The sequence below is a fragment of the Pteronotus mesoamericanus genome, unplaced genomic scaffold, assembly GCF_021234165.1.
Source record: "Pteronotus mesoamericanus isolate MK-2021 breed Mesoamerican mustached bat unplaced genomic scaffold, CSHL_Meso_final scaffold_54, whole genome shotgun sequence".
Lineage (NCBI taxonomy): Eukaryota > Metazoa > Chordata > Mammalia > Chiroptera > Mormoopidae > Pteronotus > Pteronotus mesoamericanus.
Window position 1 is genome coordinate 12,562,228 of NW_026555321.1, and position 26,860 is coordinate 12,589,087.

The window sequence follows — 26,860 nt, forward strand, 5'->3', positions numbered from 1 at the left end:
ATGATTATAACACATTTTGACAAGAACTTAAATGTCCATTCACAGAAAATAAATTACATTTGATATATTTATATAATTGAATGCTTCAGAGCCCCTATAATTGTGATATAGTCACATTTTTATTGGAGATATATATATATATCTATATATAATGTTGGGTAAAAAATTTATTCTGGAATCATGAGGAATATGGCCCAATTTTTATGTGTATATAAATTTGTGTGTATGTATAAAGATACAGTTGTATGTATACACATGTATGCAGAGAAAATCTTGAAAGAAAAAAATGGTATAAATACTTTCTGGGTTAAGATTATAGGTATTTAAATTTTTTTCCTTTTGCTTAGCTGCAATTTTTATTCTATTACAAATATGTAGACATTGTAAAGCTAAAATATTAAAATATTCATTAGACTTTTAAAATAAAAAAGTGCAGGTTTTGAGCACAGGAATAACTATCTGTAAAATAAATAAGTAAATGCAATCCCCAACATAATATAAAGCAATTTCTACTTTAAAAATAAACAGATACCTGAGACCGACTCAGAGAGAGCAGGCTGACAGCGGTGTGTGTGTGGGGGGGTAGGTGAGTTGAGGGGGGAGAGAGGGATAGAACAAAAAAGAAAAAAAAAAGAGAAAACACTCATGGACAGGGACAACATGGTGGGGACTGCTGGCGGGTGGTCTGGGGGGAGGTGGCGGGGGTGTGGGGGGTGCGTGGTGAAGGGTGGAGGCTTGCCTTGGGGGGGTAAACACACGCTACAGTGTACAGATGGTCTGCCGTGGAACTGTGCACCTGAAACCTGTGTAATTTTGTTAACCAGTGTCACCCCGATAAATTCAATAAAAGTATAAAGGTATAAATAGATATAAATAGGTATCTGAATTAAAACATTAAAATGTATGTTTACACTGAAAAAGAAATACAGTATTGAAAAACTTTGGGACATACGAGCAATTTATTAAGCTTTTCTTTTGGGTCATAACACATTGTTCTTTCTAAAGTTTCATTAAACAAATATTTCCCTAGAGAAATAATATTACTAGTAGTTAACAATTCAACTAAAGACGTGGCATCAGATACTTCACATACAACTAACACTGTTATACAAACAAAAATGGTGTAGATTTAGTAAAAGATGCATAAACATATTGATTACATGTATAAAAAATTAATGTTCTACACCTGTACTGAGATACAGCATTTGAAAGTACAATAAGTCTCGATCTATTTTAAATTAGTATACTAAATATAATGAGCATTACATACTTATAAAAATTGTTTTGCGTGCCTTATTAGAATTTAAGTGAACTGAATTAGTTCATCTCTGATTTTGAAAAATTAGGTGCTGCAGTGTGGGATGATGAAGCCCTACTCCCAAAAAGGTCCTGTGGCGAGAAGAGTTGTCCAAATCACTCCCCTGACCTTTAAGTGATACATTTGAGCACTATAGTGTGTAAAAGTCTTCACTAAGGATTCCAAGTATGAGAGTTTGGGTAAAGTTCATCCCATGGATCCAATCATACTATAGATTAATTTTATGGGATGGATATTTGATAGCCATTGGATAGCCAATCAGATTTATTAGTGAGCCTCTGCTCTTAACAACAATTCTCCCTGATGCCTACTGATACGCCGGGTATTCAGTCTTTAGAGTACTGGAAAATGTTGAATGAATCAAAATGTGTGGTTCGGGTGGTTGGAAAAGAGCATAGGATAAGGGCAACAGAGAAAACAAAACAAAACTAAACAAAGCTTAACCCCAAATATGGGGTATTTAGAGTAACAGAAGAGTAGAAAATGCATGAATACGATACTTCAAAACTATTAATCAAACTCTTTGTTTTAGTTAAGTTTTCAAGACACTAACAAACTTTTCTCCCTTAAAGTAACATATCTGTCTACAAAATTCAGTTTCTAAAACTGATAAATTAGGTGGCAATTATATGCTTTGAAAAACTTCCCATTGGTTTCTAATAAATGTGCATTTAAATTGTGGTTTGAGTTACTAAAGTTTGGTTTTTCTTTGTTCAGAGAGATTGCTTAATCAAATTTATTCAGTGAAGGGATTTAATTTTTTTCTGGTAATATTCTTGACAGGTACTAATTCATTTTTTTTTAAACAGTCCCAGTAAAGGGAAACCTAGTAGCTATTCAAAAGTAGACTGTCCAGCTATGGGTCAGATATTCCTCATATAGAACTGAAATCTACTTTCCTGTAACTGATACTCTCCTGCTTCTATTTTTGTCCCATCCAGCCATCCAGGAGAGAGTCTAACCCCAACCCACACCACAGAGTTCCTGAAACATCTGAGCACAGATATAGTGTTCCTCCTGCGTGCTATTTTTACAATACTAGTAAACATCTACAGGGTGACTGTGTATAATTCAGTGGAAAGTACATGGTTCCTGGAGTCAGTGGTTCAGCAGATTCTTGGTTGTACACTATCGGAAAACCTCTCTAAGCTTCATCATCTGTGGAAGGGAACATCTCAGCCTCACTTGGGTATTCTGGAGGAGAAATGAGCTGAACAGCTTATGCCCACTACAGTGAAGAAACTCGAGACTGCTAATAACTCTCCCTTTCCAGCTTATTTGTTTGTCCTTCTTAAAATCGGTAGCTGAGAAGTGAGTCAGGCACCTGAGATACAGTGTGACTGGTTCCAAGTCCTGGAGATGGCACTCCTAAAAGTTTCACCTTACGCCTTCAAGAACCTCAAGTTCTTATAGTATTTTAGCCAGCCAAGAGCCCACACATTTTATTTATATGAAAATAATGCGGGTCTCTCTTTCCTATCTTGTATAATGATTTCTTTCTGATTCTCAATGAAATACTACACATCCAGCCAGGTTAAATTCCATCTTGATAGTTTTGGCCCAACCTTCCAGTGCATCGAGGCCTTTTTGGAAACAGAGTTATTTTATCTAACTTACTATCTTTCCCTTCTACCTTTGTTTAATCTGCACATTTCTGTCATGCAGAACCTGGATAAGCCCATGCATTTTCTGAGATGTTCACAGAACTGCACCAGACCTACAAGCCGCACAACCGCCCAGTCTGAACTTTCATCCCTCTTCCCTGCTCTGACTGCCTTTGCTGAGGAGGCAGTCAGAGAAAGCCTCCCCGCCCCTCCCCGCACTGGCACTGACAGGTACTCCAGGTGATTTGTAGGGTGGTCCAAGCAGGATGGAAAGACATGAGGTTCCCATTCAGTAAAAGGAGAAAATGTAAGTATTAGATGTATTATGGCTTTGTCGCTGAAAACCTACCAAACACAGCTCTGGGTGGTCACCAGTGCGACCACCTCTGTCAGCTTGGATGAAAACACATTGTGTAATGTAGCAGGAAACACAGGTTTTGGAGCCAGGCTCCTGGGTTCCAGTCCTGATACCACTATTTGCTTGCTCCATAATGCTGAGCAAGCTACTTAGTTTCTCTACACCTGAGTTTCTCCTTTGGTAAAATGAACAGTTATTACTTTTTGTTTTGAAATCAAGAGAATATGCAGGCATCAGTGGAATAGAAGGAAGAAAGGAGGAGGAGGGAAGGCAGGAGAAACAGGGGAGAATTGCAGAAAGTCATGGTGAAGGTCTTATTCTTTTTTTTAGTCCTCACCCGAGTATATGTTTATTAGTTTTAGAGAGACAGGAAGGTGGGGAGGGGGAGAGAGGGTGGAGGAGGGAGGGGACAGAGAGATTGAGAAATATTGATGTGAAAGAGAAACGTTGATCGATTACCTTCCATATGTGCCACAGCTTAGGCATGTGCCCCGACTGGGAATTGAACTCGCAACCTTTCAGTGTATGGGACAATGCTCCAACCAGCTGAGTGAGCCACCTGGCTAGGGCTATTCTTGCCTTTTAAAATTGTTCACTCCAACCTACGACTCAAATAAGTTTTATTTCCCTCTGCATTGAGAAGTTAAGTCGTGTTGAATGAGAATTCTTTCTTGGTAGTCAATACATACAGTCAGTGTCCTCAGGGTCTTTTCCTTTCCAAAGTGGAGAACAAATTTACACTCATCAAATGACTCACAGGCAGGAGAAAGGAATATGAAGAATTCTTAAAGTACATAATCTTGATTTAAATAAGTGCAAATTCTCCTGTGTTCTCATTACCTTGTACTCTTGTACTTTCTCTAGTCATTCATTATGAGTCGTAATTAATTAATCATTTGTACTAATGGACTATTAAAACACCTCTTTACTGAATTTCCTTGGCATGATTTTTAAAGTCTTGTGGGTCACACTTTCCATTCTAGTGCACGTGTATACTTCATGAGAGCAAGCCGGACAGCGGAGCTCCAAAACTCAAAGGCTCCCTGGCTGGGGCCATAACCTTGCCTCGGTGGGGCTCCCTCTGCTTCTAGTCTGGCTTGAGGGCTTGGGTCCGGCTCCAGCTTTAGGCTCTAGGGTTGGCAGCAGCCCAATTTACTCCTCTACTTTCAGCCATAACATGCTGTTTAATGTTACATTTAAACATATGCTACAGAAAGGAGAAAATCAAAAAGGACGAGAAAAAGCAATGAAATATGAATAAAGGCCTGAGGTGGAGGAATAACCTGTAATTTTGTGCATTCTGCTTCCTTCTACGTACAATCAGCCCTGGGGCATTTCTAGGCTAACAGAATAGATATTTATTCCTAGATATGTATATTTAAAAATATGTATATGTATATACATATACAACAACATATATTGCTAAAAACAAATGAATACTTCATACTGACCTTAGGGGGTTTAAATGGATAGTCTGGTGAAAAGGTAATGTCAAGAAAGAACACCCCTCCTTCATAGACAGATCCTGGGGGTCCCAATATAGTTGACCTCCATTCATAAATGTTGTCTCCTTTGGGTCCAGCACTGAAATAAGACATACAAATGAAATGTGCTTAGAGATTACATAAAGCCCATAATTTTAAAAGATCTATTTATGATAACAATAAAATGAGCATTTTCATAAAAACACAACAAAGTTAATAGGTTCATTATAATATCATCATCATTCTATATATGAAATACGTTGGTATTAATGAAAGAGAAGAAAGAAGTCTGTTTTGTCATTCAAAACCCTAAATTTATGGAATAAAAGATTCAAGGGCCATAGACCACAGGTGGGAGCACAAGTATTTAATAAAGCATGAAACTGTCTATGACATTCTGAAAAGGGCAATATGGTCACAGGGCCAACAAGACAAATTTTCAAAGCCAAAAGAGCAGCTAGAGGGGAAAAAAAGAGTCTAATACCTGTTTTGTTAACAACTGAGAACACAAATGAGGTTCATGGAGATCAGTAAATGTTCATCATCCATAAAATTCAGCTCAAGTATCATATCTCATCTGATTCTTCATTTCTCTTTCTCCACCCAAAGAGACGCCCCGCCCATTCCCCTCTACCCCACCCCCACCACTAGAGTGGTCTGTACAAGATAAGACATAGCATTTCACTTTATAACTGTGTTTTGTAACTGTTTACTTTTTCTGTCTCTCCCTCGAATAGAAGTTCCTTGAGAAGTAGACTTAACAGATTTTGTCTTGTCCTTAGTGCCTAGTAAGTAAATGTTTGTTGAATGATGATGGACTAATAGCAAAGCGAGTGAAGCTGCATGGTTAGCAACAGTAAGGCTATGTCTCAGTGGGTCTCAGAGAAACTCAGAGAGGAAGAAAAGGCCCGTATGAGTCAACTGAATTGTATTAATTCTCTCAGGTGAACAGAAGGGTAAAAATAACTGAGATTTCTGGTGTTCTTTCTTGCTATATCAAGCTAATACCTACATCTAAAGCCAGAAAATATCCTCATACCCTGTAGCAAAGGGGACAACCCTGTTAAGGTGTTTGGGAAAGATTTTATTGTCAACAGAGATTTAGCTTCTCTTCTCTCATTTTGAAATTAATTTATATCTACCAAAAACAAACAAAACAAAAAAACGGCTGAGCAGTGTATCAAAAAAGCATGCATCGTAACCAGGTTGGGATTATTTTGGGAATGCAAGGATGGCTTAATAACAGAAAATCATTAATGTAATTTACCTCATTAAAAGATTAGGTAGAAAAAAACAGTTTAATAGATGCAGAAAAGTACCCAGTAGGCTTTAATAACAGCCATTCATGGTAATAACTCTTAGCAAAATCGGAATAGAAACTTCTTTAACCTAACCTGATAAAGGGCATCTATAAAAAACTCAGGGCAACTGATATATCCAATGGTAAAATATTAAAACCCCAACCTTTGAAAATTGAGGAACAAGAAAAGGATGTCCACTATATCCACTGCAAATTATTATTGTACTCGATATCATATTCATCAAGGCATGATATGGTCACAAAGGAGAAAATGGTATATGGATTAAGATGGAGGACATAAAACTGCTAACATCTGCAGTATTTATGAATACAGAAAAAACTCCCCAAATCCCTAAAAAATTTATTAAACTTAATAAAAGGATACTCATATAGCAAAGTGGCTGAATATAACATCAATATGCAAAAATCAACTGCATTTCAACACACCAACAACTTAAAAAATGTATCTAAAATACCTTTTACAATAGTATTAAAATATAAGGAATCTATGGATACATTTCATAAAAATATAAAATTACTATGAAGAAAATTATCAAACTTACTGAAATACATGCAACAGAATTAAATATAAAGAGATACCAACTTTATGGGTAGAGAGACCGAATACACTACAAATGTCAATTTCCTCTAAATTGATCCAGTGCAATTCTAATACAAATCCAACAGTTTAAAAAACCAACCAACCAACCAACCAACCAAACTTGACAAGTTGATTCTAGAATGTGTTTGGAAGCTCAAAAAAACCTCAAACCTTTCCACACACATATGGAAATATGATGTATGTCAGAAAGGATGGGGCTATGAAAATAGTTTTTGTATTTGGAAAATAGAGAAAATGGTTTTCTACCTCAAAAAACACACAAACCTCAGTTACAGATGTATTAAGTACTTAAATGCAAAAGTCAAAAGTTTTAACTAAACAGACTGCTGACCAGGCAAGCGACACAACTAGACAAGATATTTAGAGCATATAAAATTGACCAAATCCTAGTGTTCAGAATATACAAATTCCTATGAATCAATAAGACAAAGACTAATAATCCATTAATAAAACATAAATAGGCATTTTCAAAAAGGGAACATGAATTACCAATAATCATATACAAATGTTCAATCTCATTAAAATAAAAAATGAAACAAAAATACCATTTGATATTATTTTGAAAAACACAGGTAAAAATTAAAGACCGACAAAACCAAGTGTTGATGATGTGGAAAAACAAGAGCTCCTATACAGTACTGATGAGCACCTTCAATCACTTTGGTTAAGAATGTGGACTTACCTACTTAAGTTGAACGAACACACACACACACACTCTGTCTGTCAGTCTGTCTGTCTCTCTCTCTCTCCCCCTCCTATATTACAACACAGTAATTGCATTCCTAGGTACATAGCCCACAGAAACTTTTATATATGTGTACCACAAGACATGTATGAGAATGTTCATAGCAGCACTATTTATACATATCAACACTGGGAACAATGCAGACGTCCTGATAGAAAAATGGATAAATTCACCCAAAGGAATATTACACAAGCAGTGAAAAATACATAAACTAAATGAATGAATCTTAAAAATATCATATTGAATTAAAAAGCACATCTAAAAAGAATATATATGATATGACACTATTTCTACAAAGTTTAAAAATAAGCAAACAAGAAAATATGTGGTTGAGGGACATATATACATGTGTGTTAAAGCAGGAAAAAAAGAGAACAAAATTCAAGAGAGTAGCTTCCTGGATGGAATCAGAGTGTGGAGGAGTAGTGCACTGGAGTTTCAGTGGTTCTGGTAATGTTCTACTTCTCCGTATACATGGCATTCTGGAGTTACCTGTTTTAGCAATAGGTTTCATAACTTACATGTTAGATATACATGTTTCAAATTTTCATACTCAGAAAACCTATGCCAAAAAAGTCTACCAAAATGTTATGTGAGAACAGCGAGCAGAAGCATGTTTGTACGGTTGATCCTATTGTATAAAACTAGAAACATAAAATAATTATTTTATATTGCATATAGATATATACCTATGCCAAAATGCTCTAAGAAATAAACTGGAAAGATAAATTCATGACTGTGGCTGTGCTGGAACAGGAGAGAGCAGAGTGGTGTGCGGGGAATAGATCTGGAGATGGGGAACGAAGGAGAGTTCAATCTTGTCTCTGTTTGACTTCTCTTATTTAAAAAAGATGAAGGAAAAAAAAGTCAAAATCACAGCCAAGTATATTGCAGAGTGGTGAAACATGTTAAAAAGCAATGGTGCAAGAGACCAAAATACGGCATTGCTGCCCCATCTTCCCTTTCACCTACCTCTCCTGAAGCTGACAATGAGGTGCACACAGAACACATTTAGGCCGCATGACAATTAAGCTTTGGCAACAACAGCTCCTTGTTGCCAGACAAGCTCACTCATTCAGATTAATACAAACATGGTTACACCCAGAGTTATAATTAGACCCAACATGAATAGGTAAGTTTATCAGAAGGAAGAGCTTAAAAGTAGAGTAAATTATAGGTTTGTAGTTACATTACTTCAAGGTAGATGAAGAAATTTAGTTTGAAATGTACACACACAGGAGAGTACATAGCTATGAAACAATGTGTACAGACACATTTCCCAAATACAAAGATATAATTTCTTTGGGTCACTATATGTATAAAAAACTAACTATATATAATTACACACACACACACATGCACACACACATAGTTATATAATTTAGGCTCACTGAGGAGACACCAAATTGTGCCACCAAGGAAGATAGAAGAAGGCAAAGGAGATACCTCACGAAAATGAGTAATGTCTGTAAACACCTTACATTCTGGCTCTCAGTCAGAACTCGAAATTTTATTGGTTCTTTGAAGTCAGTCAGCTTCTCTGTGCAGTTAACAGTGAGTTAAATAACAGAGCTAACATTATCACTCTAAGTTGATTTATGTGGCCTCAAATGTATCTTTTTAAGAAAATACTTTCTGGCATCTACCATCTTTTCTAAGTGGCACATCCATACCACTTGGAATCCCAGAGCTTATAGCAGCGGTTCTTGAACTACACAGCCCTGCGTTCCACCCCTATTTCAATACGTCCCACTTGAGAAACCCGGTGCAGAAGTCCAGACTGTTTTGTACAATTGGTAGCCACGTCAGTAAACACTTGAAATGGGGCTAGTTCAAAGTGAGATGTGCTGTAAGTATAAAATATATACTAAATTTTGATGACAATGCAAAAGAAAGTAAAATGCATCATTACTTTTTGTTATATGGTGAAAAATGATAATACCTGGGATGTATTAGGTTAAAATAAAATTAACAAGCTATTCCTTTTCACTTTTTAAAATGTGGCTATTACAAAATTAAAAATTACACATGTGGCTCACACTGCACTTCTATTTGACATCTGTGTTTGAGAGCACTGCTGTCCAATATAAATTTCTGTGATAATGGGAATGTTCTAGTTCTTTTCCTTATCCAATATGGTAATCGAGAGCCACACATGCCATTAGGCGTCTGAAATGAGGCTGGTGAGAATGAGGAAGTGGATTTTCTATTTAATCTGATTTTTGTGAACTTAAGTCTAAGTAGCTTCCTGAGGCTAATGGTCACGTGTATTGGACAGTGTGGATCTAGATGCTCCCGCAGCCCATACTGACCAAAATGGTTTTTTAATATGTCAGAATTATTTGAGTCTATACAAAACAGAAGAATGAACTGTTGCGTACTTTGGACCAAAGAAGTGAGAAGCAGATGCTGAAAGTGTTTTATACTTTTATGTTGATCAAGTAAAAGTTGGTGCCAGAGGACGCCGCAGTGTGGAGCGCTGGTGAGGACCACGGAGGGGGCTGGAGCCGGACCAGCCCGTCTGCAACCTCGCCCCTGAAAATCTGCATGATCCTCGGCAAGTATGCAATCTCCCCACGTCTTAGTTTCCTCACTTGCAAAGTGGGCCAATTATAGCATCAACCTTGGGTAGCAACTGTAAAGTTTTAGTAGAACTGTGCTTTTGTGTTTGTGGTTATGCCTTGTGGATGATATGTAAGTTCAACAACACATTCAAAAGGTAACTACCTGGTGATTTTATAAGAAGCCTTCAGGATCCTGGGGCCAGCAAATAGGCTCCCAAGACCGAATATCAATCATTGTTGCCACCCTCACCATCATGGCCCTGCAACCTCACCTTATGATGTGGATTTAGATATGGAGGAACTTTGGGACCTGTAAGAATTCATGGCTACTACTCCCAGGAAGTCCAATTTTTCAGTGACTAGCATGTTTATTTAATATTAGGATTTTTAGGTATGGGGTTATTTAGCAATGTTTCCCCATCTGCAGTATTCTTAATAATCAATGCCCTTTTTTTAAAATTTTCGGATTTTATTTTTAAAGAAGAAAAATAAACACAGCCAATAGCTAAATTTCAAAATAAAATGCAATTAGATAAATCTATTAAAATGCAAATATCAGTTAGCAAATCACAAGTTGGTCGAACGCCCAACGTTGCTGTCTGGAGAAATTCTGTTAGAGAATCAACATTATAAATTGCGTCCAGCTTTCCATGCTGCCGCCTGCAGTGGCTGAGCCTATATATACATAAAATAGCTATACATTTATAATAAAATTGCAGAAAAAGACTAAGCATTCACTGTCCTTGTGTAAGATCCTAAGATGATTTAAATACAGCTGAACACTTTTACTGTGTGTGCCACAGATGTGACTCTAAGACCAAGAGTCTGGCTGTGCCTGCTGCCTTCTCATCTCACACTGCCTGAGACAGGTAAGGGGACGGAGGCAGGGGCGGCGCTGGGATCCTGGCTTCACAGGACAGGGAACCTGCCTTTGTAGAGAATCTCTGATGTGCCACGCTAACTTGAAATTGACAGGGACAGGGTGGGTGAGGAGCAGATTTCAAGGGATTTCTCAGGAGCTCTAGCAATCCCTGCTTGTGTGTTGGGCTTCATGTAGGTGAATTCATCCCTGCCAGCGGGCAGGCACATTGTTCGTGCACAAATGACACATTGCGCCTGGTCCAAAGTCCCTCTGGAAGTAAACAGCTGCAGGGATACTCTGGATTACAGCACAATACTGTATGTGTTTTTTCTAGGGTCAGACTGGAAGGAAAGGATAGTTTCCATCCCTTAAAAGAAAATATGACGGCAAGGCCCAGATGAGTTGCAAGGACAGGAGAAGAGGCAGCTGAAGAGGGGGAATGGCACAAAACTGAATGAAAGAGAAAAAACTGAACCACGTGGGGGTGGGGAGGTTCAAGGAGAGTATCTTCCTTACTCTCAAAGGCCTACGTTCCTCTTTAAAAGTGGTAACATTCCACGCAAACATATGCATTATGAAAGCAGTTATTTAAGGGACCTTTAACACTGAAGAAAGAAGACATTTAAGGAACAGCACTATCTGGACCACAAGAAAAAAAACAAAACAAAACTCATTCTGATAGTGGAAAGGCATCTACGACCAAGAAGGTGTTGAATAAAAGGCCAGGATTATAGTTCTTGAAAGAAAAATTGGAGAATGGCATTTCATAAATTTGTGAGGTTCCCTATTTGTATTCAGTAATTTTTTAGAAAGACTAATACCACCAGAATCCACTATCACATCTTAGGAAGTTAGGATATAATAGTGCTGATAAAAGAAATCTATTCCATACACTAAGCATCAAGTAGAACTGGACTGTTAATATTTTCTCCATCAGATAGTTTCTTTCTAGTCCTGAAGTATCTGGTCCTTATTCTTGAAGTAGTCCAAGAAAAAATAATTACTTTATATTTTTTGTCAGTGGGTGCTTAATAAGTGGGAGGACCTTTATCCTCAATCCCTCTTTCTAGATTTGAGATGTAAAGATGAAAAAAAAAAAAAAAGATTTCAGTTGACTATAGTTATCTTGAACCAAATCTTAAAGTCAGTACTGGCATCTACTTTGTACCTTTTGTTAACAGTGTTAACAACTTAGAAAGAGAGAAAGGAGAGGAAAAGAGGACTTTAAACAAAAAATAATTACTGCTTAATAACCTTGGTACTTCCTTTTCAGAGAAGGTAGTAGCTAGTATGATAGTAATATGCTTAGTGATTAAACTAGCCCTCTGTAAGTTACTGAGGATGGAATATTCTTAGTAAGTTCAAGACACCTTAGACTTCCTTGTTCCTTTCTATATTTTATGTGTATTTAATTTTCCCAATATGTGATATATTGCAGTGAGTGCATAACTTTGCAGCAAAATTTTAAGAGATACAACTGTATGAGCAGGGACAAGTAGAGACATTGGGAAGCAGAAAGGAAGACTGCATGGAAAAACAGTATATTCTTCCTATTCCTTCTAAGCCAGAATTTTATAAGACACATTCACTTGTAAGCACAAAGATAAGTCATTGGAGTCAAAAAGAAAAATTATTTTATATATGTGGGTTATCAGAAATAAGATTACAATTATAAAGACTCTGGGAATCATCTAGTCCAACTATTTCATAGCACAGAAGCGAGGATTAGAACTGAACTAGAATTCCATTGAGTTAGACATCAGACATAAAATCAATCAGAATTACTGAAAGTACCAAATTATAGAATATTTAATCTTTTAATTAGCTGAAAGGACTCTGGAAATAAGTTGAGTTATTTTCCCTCCTTTTCAACATACACCTTTCCTTGCAGGAAAATGACCCACTTGAGCAGTATGGGGAGTAGGGTAAGGAAAAGAAAGGAATAATTTGAAAAAATAAAGAAGCTCTTCTTCCACTGACAATCACTTCTATCTGAAGCCGTCATTTCCAAAGTGACAACATTAAGGGTCCATAAAGTGAAATACTTTGCCTAAGACCTCACCTGCTGGGTAAAGCCTGATCCCTCTGATCCTAAGGAAAAGCTCTTACTATGCCACTACAGCTGCCAATTTAGAAGCCTCAACAGGAAAAACTTATGGTTACCATTACGATAAACTGTCCTGCGTAAGACAGGAGACCAAAGACAAAGACAAACATCTGGATTTTCTTTTACCTTTTAATCCTGGGCATGTTTCAAGGACCAGTTTCAGAGGTGGCAAACAGCTATTTTCATTTCAGCTTTCAAATCCTTTTTAAGAGGTTTTCAAGCTAGAAATAGTGATCTTTGACTATTTCCTTCGTTTCTTTAGCAACCCCACCACTTCCTGCAACACTGCCTTTGTTGTCCACCTCCCACTCAACTCCTGTCCTTGCTCCTCTGCTCTGTGTGAGAAATACAAGCTCTCAAGGCGCTCAGAGCTTCCAGAATCAGCTTCTCTCAGCTGTACCGTAAGACCATTTTAGGCATGTGAGCTGGCCAGTGGGGCAGGGAATGTTTCTTTCTTATTTAAAAATTCCCTCACACACATATTAGGCAATCTTTAATGTGTCTACTGATGTTACCTGCAGGTTAAACAAGCTTTGGAGAAGACTGCAAAAGCCACTGCTGTCCCTACCCAGGGTTCAGGATGCAAAATCCTTCTTGAAATCTTTCAGTTCTCAAAAATACTACTGCTCATTGAGGACAGGCTGTAAAGTGCTCTGGTAGCATTCCAAATGCAGCTTTATCACTTTCTAACACTTATCCTGTATCAAAGTAAACATTCCATTTCAAAGTTCAGATGGGGCAGCCCTTAGGAACATTTAACTATTCTTAGACAGGGTACTTGAGATTTATTTCTTTGTATACAGAGTTAAAAAGCGGTGGCTTCCCAAGTTGGTTAAATACCTTCAATATACTTAATACACTTTTCGTTGGCTGAGAACGTCCTGTTGGGTAGGAATATGGCAAACGACAATTTCTTCATTCGGCCACCTAAGTTATTTCAAAAAGGTCGGCTGTGAGATCCTACAACCTGCACGCGTTGTCTCTCTCCCTGGCACTGCTCTCTGGCTCCGAGACCCATCACCACTGGTCTCTTCCACCGGTCTGCCTGGAAGGCAAGGTTAGCACAGAGGAGGACAAGAACAAGCCAACCAGAAGGCCAATGGCAAAAGCAAACAACATGCATGAATATTAAGTAAAGGCTTATGGAGAAATAATAAAGAAGCATCTTTAGTAAAACACTAGTCTATTAGTAGAGCACAGTGGTAAAGAAAGTGGACTACAGATCCAGAGAGCCAGGGTTCAAATCCTGGCGCTGCCTTTTACTGTGTGACTTAAAGCAAGTTTAACTTCTTGCTGTCTGGATTCCTTCCCCTTTGGAACAGTGGTTACCTCAAAGAGCTGATGTGGCTGTTAAATGAGTTAATATATATGCAAAGAGCTTAAAACAGTACCTGGCCCATTTATTATTATTATCAGGTAAGCTAAAGCTCACCTTGCCTGCTAGCCCTGGACTCAAGACAGGAAAATAGGAGAAGTTTCTCTTTAGGGGCTCTGACTTCCCTGCTCTGTACCTGCTGTATGACATCTTGCATGCTAAAGTACCTTTCTACCCCCCATTCTTCTCCCCATTAACTACTGAGCTCATTAAAAAAACTGACAAATGACTGGTAAGTCCACCTTTCTTGGTTTACAATTCAGTATAGAATAGCTTCAGTTTCACATTTTTTATCCTATAATAACATCTGAGAAAACACCAGGCCAAAATTCCCATATGCTCCTTAATAGTAGCTTTAAAATTTGTCCTCACACCTCCATGATATACGCACATTACCACTTCAACAAAAACAAATAACTAAATATAGAGGCACTTTTTTTTTTTTCAAATGTAGGAGAAGAAAAGCTAACTATCAGACCTGTTGGGGAAGAAAGGTGCTATATGTGGCTAAAACAGACCCTGTAAATAATAATTCAGCTCTAAAAGACATTGATTGTCAGTAAGAGGTGGTATGCAGTGGACTTAATTCAAAACTTATCTATGATTAATTCAGGAGACCAAGGTCTCCACAAGATCAGAATAGCGACTACAGCATGCTGAGTCTTATTTTCAGTAGTTCCCCATCTTCCTCAGAGCCTATTTATTACGTGTAGGGCACTATACTGTGATCTGGGCAAGACCAAAAACAAAACAAAATGAAACAAAATGAAACAAAACAAAACAAACCCCAGTCCTGACCCTAAAAGGGGCTTCCTATCTCAGCAGCAGGGGAGAAGAAAGCAGGATGTATGTGCTCCACGGGATTCTAAGCAAAATGCTATGCGAGCTCTGTGAAAAGAATGACTTAATATTATACAAAGTTCATTAGTCATGGTATCTACATCAATTTTCTACAGAGGCTATTATTACCTTTCAAATTTCCGCCACTGCCTTCTCCCTTTCTAAGCAAAACAAACACAGGTTTTACTGAAGATCTGCTATTTAAGAGCAACCAATTTGCAGTATCCCTTAATAATTCCTGCCAATGCAGGCTATCTTTGAGGGATTTAGTGGTTTCTGCTTTTGGCAGCGCTGCAATAGTGGAAATGACTTACGATGCCCATCCCCATCTTACAGTGTCTGCTAATAGGTAGGGCTGTTGGCTGCCAAGCAGATTTAATTTACCCACTTCTCCGTTTGCATTAACCTTTGAATAATAAAGCACAGCTGAGGCTGCTGTAAGAAACAAACCGAGGAATGAATAATTAAAAACACCTTCTCGGCCTTGGAAAGACCAATCCCTAACCATTAGGGGAGCTTTAATTGTGACTGAACTAAATATTAAAAAGGCTAATTGTATTCTTTATAAACCGAAACAAATGATAAGGACGTAGTGTGACTACAATATATGGAATATGTGAAAAGTAAAGCTCTGCAAGCGCTTAGTAATTAGTTCAAATGAAAAAAAGTAAGAGTAGTCTGATTCGGAAGAAAAAAATACTTCTAAAGATAGGCACTCATTGTCTACATAAAGAAAAAATTGCTTATAAAAAGCTATTATTCACTTGATGCAGGTGGACTGGTTGAAGTAGTATTTGAAGGGGTAGATATGTTAAAGCTAAAACAAAAGGTTTTGAGAACAGCACATATTGTTGCAGGAAAGCCCTATATCTTCTTTGAATCTGTGAAGTGCTTTGCCAGCGCAGCTGGGATGCTTCTTTGCTTTTGATGAATTTAATTTTCCTTTTGGAACCCCAAAACAAATGTAACTGACATATTTATGTGCTAAGATCACAAAACAGTTATTGATATTTTATATGCTTGCTAAGTGTAGTCAGTATCCAATATCATATTCAAAACAAAGAGTATCCTTTTTATCTGAATAGCGCGAAACAATTTTCTCTATTTCTAGGCCAAAAACAGAGGGCAGAATATCCCTTCTAAATGAAAGAGGGCAGTTCCTCCCATTACTGACTTTAAATCATTTATGTTTAATTTCACTTAAACTAGGACTTTTAAAAAAATTATGCTTATTTATTTTCTAAACTTAAGGCCTTTTCCTTTTGTTAAATATTTTCAGGGTCTTACTGATAATAACCTTTCAGTTACTGGAAAGTTAGGGAGGTAGAAATTATTTTTCTGTACTAAGCAATTCTATGGTTTTTAAATGGCCTTTTGTTTCCCATTTTTAGGCTTTTCTTGTATATCTAACTTAAAAAATGATTCTCTGCACATACTGGGTAAAAGGACAACTAAATGAGAACAAGAATTGGATTTTCTATTTTAGTAAAGACTAGCTTCTTATCTATGAGAACAGAAATACTACTTTTTTGTTCTTGCAGGTTATGTTCTTAACATTTTCTTGTCTTACATCAGTTTTTAATATAATAAAACTAACTACTGGCTTGTACGGAACTTGTTTCCTGCTGGGAATAGAAATCTTTCAATTCTACTTGCAATTAGTCACCGTTAGATACAGTTGTTCTCATTACTTTATTTCTTTTGAACAACACTACACCTTTGCTATCACCCTTTGTCAGATTAAAAAAAAAATTTCCCTTCATGTTCAGTCCATTGCCTTTTTCTAACACGTGTTATGTAACACTTGGTTTCACTTTAACCCAAGAAAAATAAGTGATTCCCACCCCTGGTTTCCCATAGACCACAACTTTTATCTCTATTACAGCACTCATTCTAGGTTATGTTGTCTCCTGCCTTTAGCTGGCTACAGTCCCTTGGGAGCAAACACCGTGTCTTACCCATCTTTGTATCCTAGGCAGCTGCAATGGTGTCTGGAACACAATAGATACTCAAAGAAAGTTTTCTGATTCAGTGTGTGAATTCACAAAGAACTGACTCTTGTAACGCTAACCAGAGATTTGCAAGGGCAGAGTAGATATTACATAAATATATGATTAACTTTTTGGGGGGTGGTGGTGGTATTTTTAAAAATAAACTTATTTCAGCCCTGGCTGGTATGGCTAAGTAGATTGAGTGCGAGCCTGCAAACCAAAGGGTTGCTGGTTCGATTCCCTGCCAGGGCACATGCCTGGGTTAAGGGCCAGGTCCCTCGTAGGGGGCATGTGAGAGGCAACCACACATTGATGTTTCTCTCCCTCCTTTTCCCCTCTCTATAAATAAATAAACAAATAAAACAGGAAAAAAAATAAACTTATTCCAGAAGTTTCAGATTTATAGAAACATTGCTAAGATGATAGAGTTCTTTCTCTTATACCCTATAGCCAGTTTTCTCTATTAGTAGCATCTCCTATTAGTGGTACACTCATCACAATTAATGAGCCAACATTAATACAGCATTATTATTAATAATAACTAAAGTCCGTATTTTACTGAGATGTCCTTAGTTTTTAACCTAATGTCTTTTTTTTTTTGCTCCACGGTTCTATTCTAGATACCGTATTATTTAGTAGTCATGTCTCCTCGGGCTTCATTCTTTTTTAAAAATAAAAATTTAAGCTGAGAAACTGGGTAAATTATATATGGAAACACTGTACTATCTTTGTACCTTTTTTGTAAATATAAAGTTATTTCAAAATAAAAAGTTAATTTAAAACTGATATTGAGAATAATAAAGACAGTTCTTGGGTTTCCTTTAAAATATTCCTATACACATGTTTAGCTTGTATAAAATGTTTAAATTTTAAATGAAAGTATATGATTACTCATTTCTCAACACAGAAGTTTTCCCCAAACACTGTCAAATGCTTTACATTAGCTATATCCTAGTTCTATTAATGACACTGGTAATATGATAGTGCTCATCAACACTGTAAGTAAAATATCAAAATTTAAAACTACTTGTATTTCGCAGAGGAGCGGTATGGAAAGAGGTGAGGGTAGGGCTATTTCAACTGAATCTGTTCTGATACACATAACTCAAAGGGTCTAAATCCAGTTTCTTTGATCCTTCGTTTCCCAGACCCTCAACTGCTCCATGGTGTATAAGTTACTTATAATTTTACAAAGCTCAGTGAAAACAGATATACAGTAACCAAAAAGCTAGCTAGATACCAATGGTTACTTTCCATTGTATTAGATCATGGTATCTTAGGAACTCAAAATACTTTCCTAAAGTCATCTCCCCTTTATCTAATTACTACAGAGTGCTGTGTCATCCAAGATTTTGTTTGAAGGGTTTATGGCAATTGGATACTTAAAGAGAAATGATATAACAACCCTAGAAATGGTTAAGATTTGGTCAACGGTCACTTATCGGTTCTGCAGGCCACATCTAAACTGTCTAGATGTGCATTTCGGTGACTTCATGCAGGGAAGCACTGGAGAGCACATCGCAGTCATCACCATGGCCCCACTACGGCTGCTGATGGTCAATAAAACCACTTTTTATCAAAGGAGACAATGTATTGTATAGTATATATAAAAGGAGAACACCAACCATCTGGAGAAGCTGGGTAGGACAGCAGGGTGGAGACAAAAAAAAAAAAAAAAAAAAAAAAAGACAAATTACCCACTAGTAGGATGCTTTTTTTAGTAACTGGATGGACCTAAAAGCAGAGAACATCAGCTTCATGTTTCTCAAAGTTAATGCATACAATCAGCAAACTGCTGGCTTAATAATAAGAGAATACTTACTTATGCTATATTGCAGACAAGCTTAACTTCCTCAAAATGCCTTCCACCCAAGGGTCCAAATGCTTTGGTCTCAAGTGCGCCAGTCGCTGACCCCTGCTTTGTGTGGATTGGTGATGACATCATACCATGTCTAACTGCGCTACTCATGGATGCACATAACACCTACAATTTTCTGCACATTGGATGACTCATCATAGGGTGGTATCTTGATGAACTTAAAAGAATAAAGTATACTGTAAAGCATTTGCCCTTTTATTTATTTTTTCCAAAGAGACTGTTGCAGATCAGAATGTAGATTCTACAAACTGTTATTTACAATCTCGATTTCAAAAACATAGAGTTACTAAAACGTCCCCATCAGATTTGATTTAAATTTAATTCTTTTAATGCATATGATTTCTTCTTAAAAAGGCATTTAACTTTGTAACATAAATGCTAAAAATGTGTTAGGTAAAAAAGAAAAATAATGTACAATCAAAATTAATTTGGTTGTGGATTTACTTACTATATTCAATGAATACATTCTAAGCTCCTTCCTAGCAATGAACAAATTCAAAGTCCTTAATTTCATGTAATTTATATCCTAGTAAGGGGAAGATAATAGTAAATAAATAAATAAGTAAATATAAAGTTTGTTCAATGGTAAGAAATAATGGTGCACAATAAAACAGGGTTGGAAAAGGCAATGATATCAAATTATTTAAAAAATCAAGACATACCATAATTAAATTACTCAAGATTAAAGATAAGGAGAGAATCTTAAAAGCAGCAAGAGAAAAGGAGAGAGTTACCTCCAAAGGAATTCCCATAAAACTATCGGCTGATTTCTCAAAAGAAACCTTACAGGAAAGAAGGGGCTGGCAAGAAGTATTCAAAGTCATGAAAGACAAGGACCTACATCCAAGATGACTTTATCCAGCAAAGCTATCATTTAAAATGGTAGGGCAGATAAAGTGCTTCCCAGATGAGGTCAAGTTAAAGTTCATCATCACCAAGCCCTTATAATATGAAATGTTATATTGACTTATCCAAAAAAAGAAGATCAAAATTATTAACAGTAAAATGACAACAAACTCACAGCTATCAACAACTGAACCTAAAAAACAAAAATCAAAACAAACTAAGCAAACAATTAGAACAGGAAAAGAATGACAGAAATGGAGATCACATGGAGGGTTATCAGCAGGGAGGGGGAGGGGAGAGAATGGGGGAAGCGGTACAAGGAATAAGAAGCATAATTGTTATGTATGAAATAGACAGGGGAAGGTTAAAAATAGCAGAGGAAATGGAGAAGCCAAAGAACTGATATATACAGCCCGTGGACATGAACAAATGGGGGAGGGGAAATGAGGTTGGGAGGGGGATGCAGAGTGGAGGGGGGTAATGGGGAGAAAAAAATGGTACAATTGTAATAGCATAATCAGTAAAATATACTTAAAAATACATAACAAAAACAAAATGGGAAAAAAATCAAAACAACACCTAAAATACATATGTAAAATATTTAGGTATTACTTTGTGAAATTTATCTACTTTTGTAAGGTGCATTTCCCCATGCCAAAAACCATCACACAAAAGCTCCTAAAATATGTTCACATACTATAAATTGCTTTCTCTATGAACTATAATATTATTTAGTTGTATGTTCACAACTGGCAGACAATTTGCAAAATATTAAAAGACACAATCCTAATTTATTTACGATTTCTTTCTATTTTAGGCTAACAATTTATTAACTGCAACCACAATTATACTGTTTATGGTCAGGGCATGCTAAATATTCACAATGTAACTTTTAAAGTTATAATTTTCATAATGACCACATCTCTTTTAGTTCAGCAGGTGTTACAGAGAATGTTTTTAGTAAGTGAAACAAGGAATTCAATTCAAATTTCCAGAGTTAAGCAATATTACGATTAAAAACACTAAATTCTGCAACTCATCAGTTTGTCAGAACATTCCAATTTGATTATTCCTGTAACTTTATGTATAATGTAGGTAGCAGCAACTGATATGACAACTTTTATCACACACAGAATAAATAATAGTTCATTGAATAATGAACACAGTAGAAGAGAAAATCAAACCATTTACATTTATTAAATTTAAATTGTGGATTAGTATATTTTAATGGTTTTGAAATTGCCAATTTCAAAACTCTTACTGTACCTAGCATAATGGTTAGATTCAATGTCTACTTTCACAGAAGCACTATCAATGTTAAAAAATATCTAAGGGGTCAGAACACCTACACTACATTTTGTTTCAACAATAACAGCAACAACAAAAACCTCAGAGACAGGTGATAATCCCACTGGTTAGCAGACAGAAAGACAAAGTATTGATAAAAGTATGTTGGATAAAGGAACAAAAACCTACTTTACAAAGCAAATTTGTTTGCTGGGACATTTGGGCAATGAGGAAAACACAGAAGGGGAAGGAAGAGGCAGGTAAGCTTCAAACACTAAAACGTAACTCACACACTGAATGATAATCCTCAGGTATCCCATACTTTTGCCTGAGCTGGTAGTAGTCCATTTCCAAAGCCTAGTAACAACAGACTGGCTTCTCTAATTTTAAATTTAGAATCTTATTCAGATGGCAAGTGACAGATTAATGCTTTTTTTCACTCCTGTGATAATAATTATTCACAGGTTCACTCTTAAGGCTTGGCTTGCTAACGCAGTGAACCTGTATGGTAATTAAGGTAAGTTAACAGCAGAGGAGAAGATTTTATGTTTCAGTAGGTAGGGTATTATCACGTATTCATGTATTTCTCTTAGAAAAAATAAGCAGAGATGTATTCTTCCTTTTACTGGAACAGTTTCAACGCCAGGCAAAAATTAAAGACCTGCTAATGTGTTTGTAAACTTGGCTCATGGTTTTCAAAGAGGAAATCAGGCGGGTTTAAGCATATTTCTACCCTTCTCACAAATAAATTGTCATCAGCACTCATAACATTAAAATTCTGTTTCTCTACATATAAGTGACAAAAGCAGATTTAAAGGCTATCTGTATCAGTGGTATTAATAGAATAATGAACAATAATGTTAACTGGAATCTTAGGCATTGTATCTAGAAACAAAACAAAAAAAAAGGATAATGTTTTGTATTCACAATTTGCCTACCAGATAAGTCTGTGTGTCTTTTGAGGTTTAACCACCCAATCTTAGGCAACGTTTAAGTACACATTTATTTGTATAATAAAGGTCCTCTGATTTTTTTCTTTCTCGTTTATTCATTTTAATTATTCAAAGTCATTGTAACCACATGCATGAAGAAAAGAAAAGAAATATGTACACAGCCTTAAGAAAGAAGGAAAAGAAAATCATGTCCAGGCTCTACAGGAAAAAAGTCGTGACTCAGAAAATTTCCCTAGGAATTTCTGCAGAATTAAAAAAGGTAAGGTTCTCTTCAAACATTAAAGCCTTTGGAAATCTATGTCTCTTTATTACAACTCAGTACACTGGAAAATGACTATTCTATTCACCTCATCGGTCCCAGAGAGTTTATATAATTATTTAGTTTGTCAGAGTATTCAAACCGCACCAATAAGGTGGGGATATGGTATGAATCCCAAAAGATTAGTTGGGTTCCAGCTTTAGTTCCACAGCAGTGAAGAAAATACAATGTTTTTATTAAAACCTAATAGGGTGACTTCATTCATTAAAAGAAAATGCATATGACAGATCCTGGGAACGTGATGGTAAGATACAGCTGCTCCTCTCAAGGAGTTTACCCCCTACTGCGGGAAGTCAGACAAGTTAATTACAACTGCAACGCACTGTGCATAAGCACTCAGTACTTATGAAAGCAGAGAGGAAAAGCTCCTCAACCCAGTCATGAGATGAGATCTGAAAGATCCGAGGATGTTATCCAAGAGTAGGGAATAGTAGAAGATGGGGTGGGTAGAGAAGAAGGGAAGGTAGGAGGCCACAGAGAAGTTGCTTCAGAAAACTAAGCCCTGTGTGATGCTGTGGCAAATGGTGAGGCCGAAAAGGAAGCAGGGCCAGATCGAGAGAGCATCTTTTATGCAATGTGAAGGTAGGCTTATAAGGGCAATGGGACTGACAAGGGTAAGAGACAGAAGTGAACATGAACACATTTTTAGTTGAGAAAGGTCACTATGACAGCTGTGAGGAGGGTCTGATATTGTAATTCAGGTATAAGATGATGACGGTATGATGGTACCTTGGAAAGAAGTCAATGAATTTCAGAGCCAAGACACAAAAGGAGCTTGCTGAATTTAAAGAGCCTGTAGAATGTGCAAGCACAGATGCCCAGCTGGGTATGAAATTCAGGTGAAAGAGCTGTGTTGTGGAGTAGATTTGTGAGACAAAAGTACACAGTGGGTCTTTAGAGCTCTAGGAGTGGATTAGGTTTACAGAAAACCAGCAGTGCAAAAAGAGAGATCAGGAGAGGGTTCTCATGGAAACACTCACTGACATCCAGAAGTAAGGGCATAAGATGGGCCTGAGAAAGAGCAATCAGAGGACGGGATATAAGGAGGGCATGGTGTCACAGGAGGTAAGAGAAGAGCACTTCAAGGAGAAGAAAGAGATCAACAGTGTGTTATACTGCAGAGTGGTGAAGAAAAATAACATTGAGAACCGTCCATCAGTTTCAGCAAAAATCAATGTTCGTGACGTTGAGAAGAGCAGCTGAAGTGAAATGCATGGTGTTGGCTGTGGGTTAAGGAATGCAAAATAAAGGGATTAGAGGAAAGACAATGTGTCTCTTTCTGGAGGCCTGGATGTGAAGGGTCAGAAAGGAATGCGGCTTGAGGAGGAGGCAGGAGGGGATGGAATCCAGAGCACACACGCTGGAGGGAGGTTTAAGTAGAGAAATGCACGGTCACCTCTTGTATTGTGAAACAAACGAAGGAGGACAGAAGAGGAAGATGGAAGACTGTGGGTGGTATAACACAACGTTAATGTCACATATTGGAAACAGCACAGGTCAAGCCTAAACTGCCACCCTGATTGTGTGACCATGGGTAAATCAGACCATGCATAAATTTAGACTTTTCCCATCTTCGGTTCACTCTCCTGAAGACGAGGATGGTGGATGAGATACCCTTTAAAGTCCCCTTCAGCAATAAAATCTATTATTATAATTATGTTAAAATTTCATGAGGTATGTTTGTGATAGAAGACTGTCAAAAAAGTATAGGAATCTACTTATGTTTGATATAGCACAGTCCCCTTGTAAAGAGCACTTTGAACCAAACTTGCATTTTAAAGTGAGAACCAGAATCACTGTGTGGGTCAGGCATGTCACAGAAATGTTCACTCGGGCCCAGTCGGCTCAATCATAAAATCTGAAAACAAGTTGGCACTTCTTCTGACCCTTGGGAATATTATAATTGAAAATTGATTCTGAATAATAGAAAGCTACTAAAACATTTAGATAATGTTCTTTCTACAAAAGCATTTGAATAAAACCAAGCAAGAACTTTCCTCCACACTCAGTTTTTTCCTTTCCTTTTTATCGTTTTCATTTAAACACAACAGTGTTATTTCTTGCTCATCATTAATACTGAAATATAGTTATCAAAGTATTAAAAATTTGTTACAGATAAGATTTCTTATTAGCTTAAACTACAAATTTTATCTAATCTGGTAAATCCAATAATTACTGTTATTTTAAGGCAGGGAGGCATAAATATTGTTTTGCAATATCTGGAATAACAGTAATGTGATTTTTTCTGATGTCAAAGAATACTTTCTTGGATCCTTTGAACCAAGCGAGCCAATAAGTGAAGAAAGTAGAGAGGACAGTATCAGGAAGTAACCTGTATTTCTGTCACTCCACACCAGGAACCAGAACACAAGTCACATGGGCCACTACACCTAAGTGCTAAAAAAAAGAATTTCACTAGCCCTTACTCTGAGGTCTCTTCAGTTTTTTGCCTTTTTTGGGGGATCAGGGGTGGAGGTGGTGGTAGCTGAAGCTCATTCTCTAGTAGATTCCTCAGCAAGGGCATATGAAAACAATATTTCAATTTCTGGATTGTTCATAACGATTTGTCTGGGGTAGTTATAACTGAAGGTAAATTTGCCTGGACAGAAAATTGGTAGCTCATGTTTTCCTTTCCTGAATATCTTAAACATTACTGCTCCATAAATTTTTCTACAATCACTTAATTTTTGAGTCTTTTCTAATTGTTTTTTTCCCTATCCTGTCATTTAAAAACAATTTTTGTACCTTGTTTTGAAATGTTTACAGTTTTTATATATTTTGTAGACTTTTTTGGTCATGTTTCCATGTAAGGGCATTATTTTTGCTTTTTTCCTTATAAAACTTGATTTTATTTTGCCTTTTAAAATTTTAATGAAATATGTTTTCCTGTACTTTGAAAGGGACAGCTCAAGACAGTTTTTCCAACTTCATGATCCCAGAATCTCCTCAGTTTTCATAAAGCGGTTTTAAAAAAATGGCCTTCTACTTTGTGAGATGGCCTCTGTTGGCATCACCCGCTTTTTACATTCTCTCTTCTTCCATGTTGTCCCATCTTGCTCCAGCTGGCTTCAAGAGTTTGTAAGGTCCAGACTGCTCTAGCTTCATCAAACTGTCACTTCCCAGTCCTCTTGCATTCGGCCATGAATTAGATCTTCCAAAAACACCCGCACGGTCTCAGTGGCTGCTCTGTGATTGGCCTGTTCCGTTTTTCAGTGAGGACTTTCTGGCAATGTGAGGAATTTCCACTTCTCAGGGGCACTGTTTCCTCCCCTTGCTTGGCCCATTGTTACTGATCCCACAGGAATCGTGTAGCTGCTGTAAGTTTGTCTGGGGGTTTGTGGGGATACCTGGTGTTGACTTAGCTGTTATCTATAGATTTTTTATTTTGACATCCTAGTTGCTCTGTATTCATACACAGAGAGTAAAGAATGGTGAGCCATGGCTGCCACTAGCTTTCAGGAATATTCTTCCTGAAGTTTGTATCTTTAAACTTTTTAAAAAAGATTTTATTTATGTTTTTAGAGAGAGGGAAAGGGAAGGAGAAAAGAGAGAGAGAGAAACATTAAAATGTGGTTGCCTCTCGTGTACCCCCTACTGGGGACCTGGTCCACAACCCAGGCATGTGCCCTGACTGAATTATACCAATGACCCTTTCTTTGGTTCGCAGGCTGGCACCCAATCCACTAAGCCACGCCAGCCAGGGCTGTATCTTTAAATTTAACCTAATTAGTGCTCAAGGTCTATTTCAGAATACTATAAGTTGGGGTTCTTGGTTATTCTAACAGAAAAGGTAATAAAATACCAGTTATTTTCAAGTAGTAGTTCCTGGAACAATGGAAGATCTATGTATATGTATATATGTCTCTGTGAGTACACACACTTCTGTTTTCCTTTCTTCACCCCCTTTTTTAAAATTTATTGATTTCGGGGGGGGGTGAGAGAGAGGGAGAGATAGAAACATTGATTTGTTGTTTGACTTATTTATGCATTCATTGGTTGATTCTCGCATGTGTCCTGACCAGGGATTGAACACACAATCTTGGCATCTTAGGATGACGTGCTAACCAGCTAAGCTACCTGGCCAGGACTCTTCACCCCACTTTAAACAGAGGGAGTCCACTAGAGATACTGTACTTCCGTCACATGTTTTGTTTGAAGTGGTTATGTGATCACCACTGTTCAGGGTTGTTTTTAAATTAGTATTTAAAACCAAAGTGAAGTGAATGGATTTTGATAAAACAGATTTAGTATTCAGAGAAATAATTTGAGCCAAGAATGCTACCTGGAGTTCAGGCAAAAAAACATGTTTTCATAAAAATAATCTCACATCTTTCAAAGGCTTAAGGAGAAACTATATATTTACAGTCATGCAATGTCTAACAATGTTTCAGTCAACAAAGAACCAC

The 26,860-nt window shown here is 37.0% G+C and overlaps 1 protein-coding gene across 1 annotated transcript in view; it reads right to left on the bottom strand.

Moving 5' to 3' along the window:
- UBE2E2 (ubiquitin conjugating enzyme E2 E2) overlaps positions 1-26,860 on the bottom strand; it is a 258,407-nt gene that overhangs the window by 56,774 nt on the left and 174,773 nt on the right. The window contains exon 4 of the mRNA XM_054595232.1: positions 4,732-4,864. Within this exon, the coding sequence (XP_054451207.1) occupies positions 4,732-4,864 (133 nt within the window). The remainder of the gene's footprint in view (positions 1-4,731; positions 4,865-26,860) is intronic.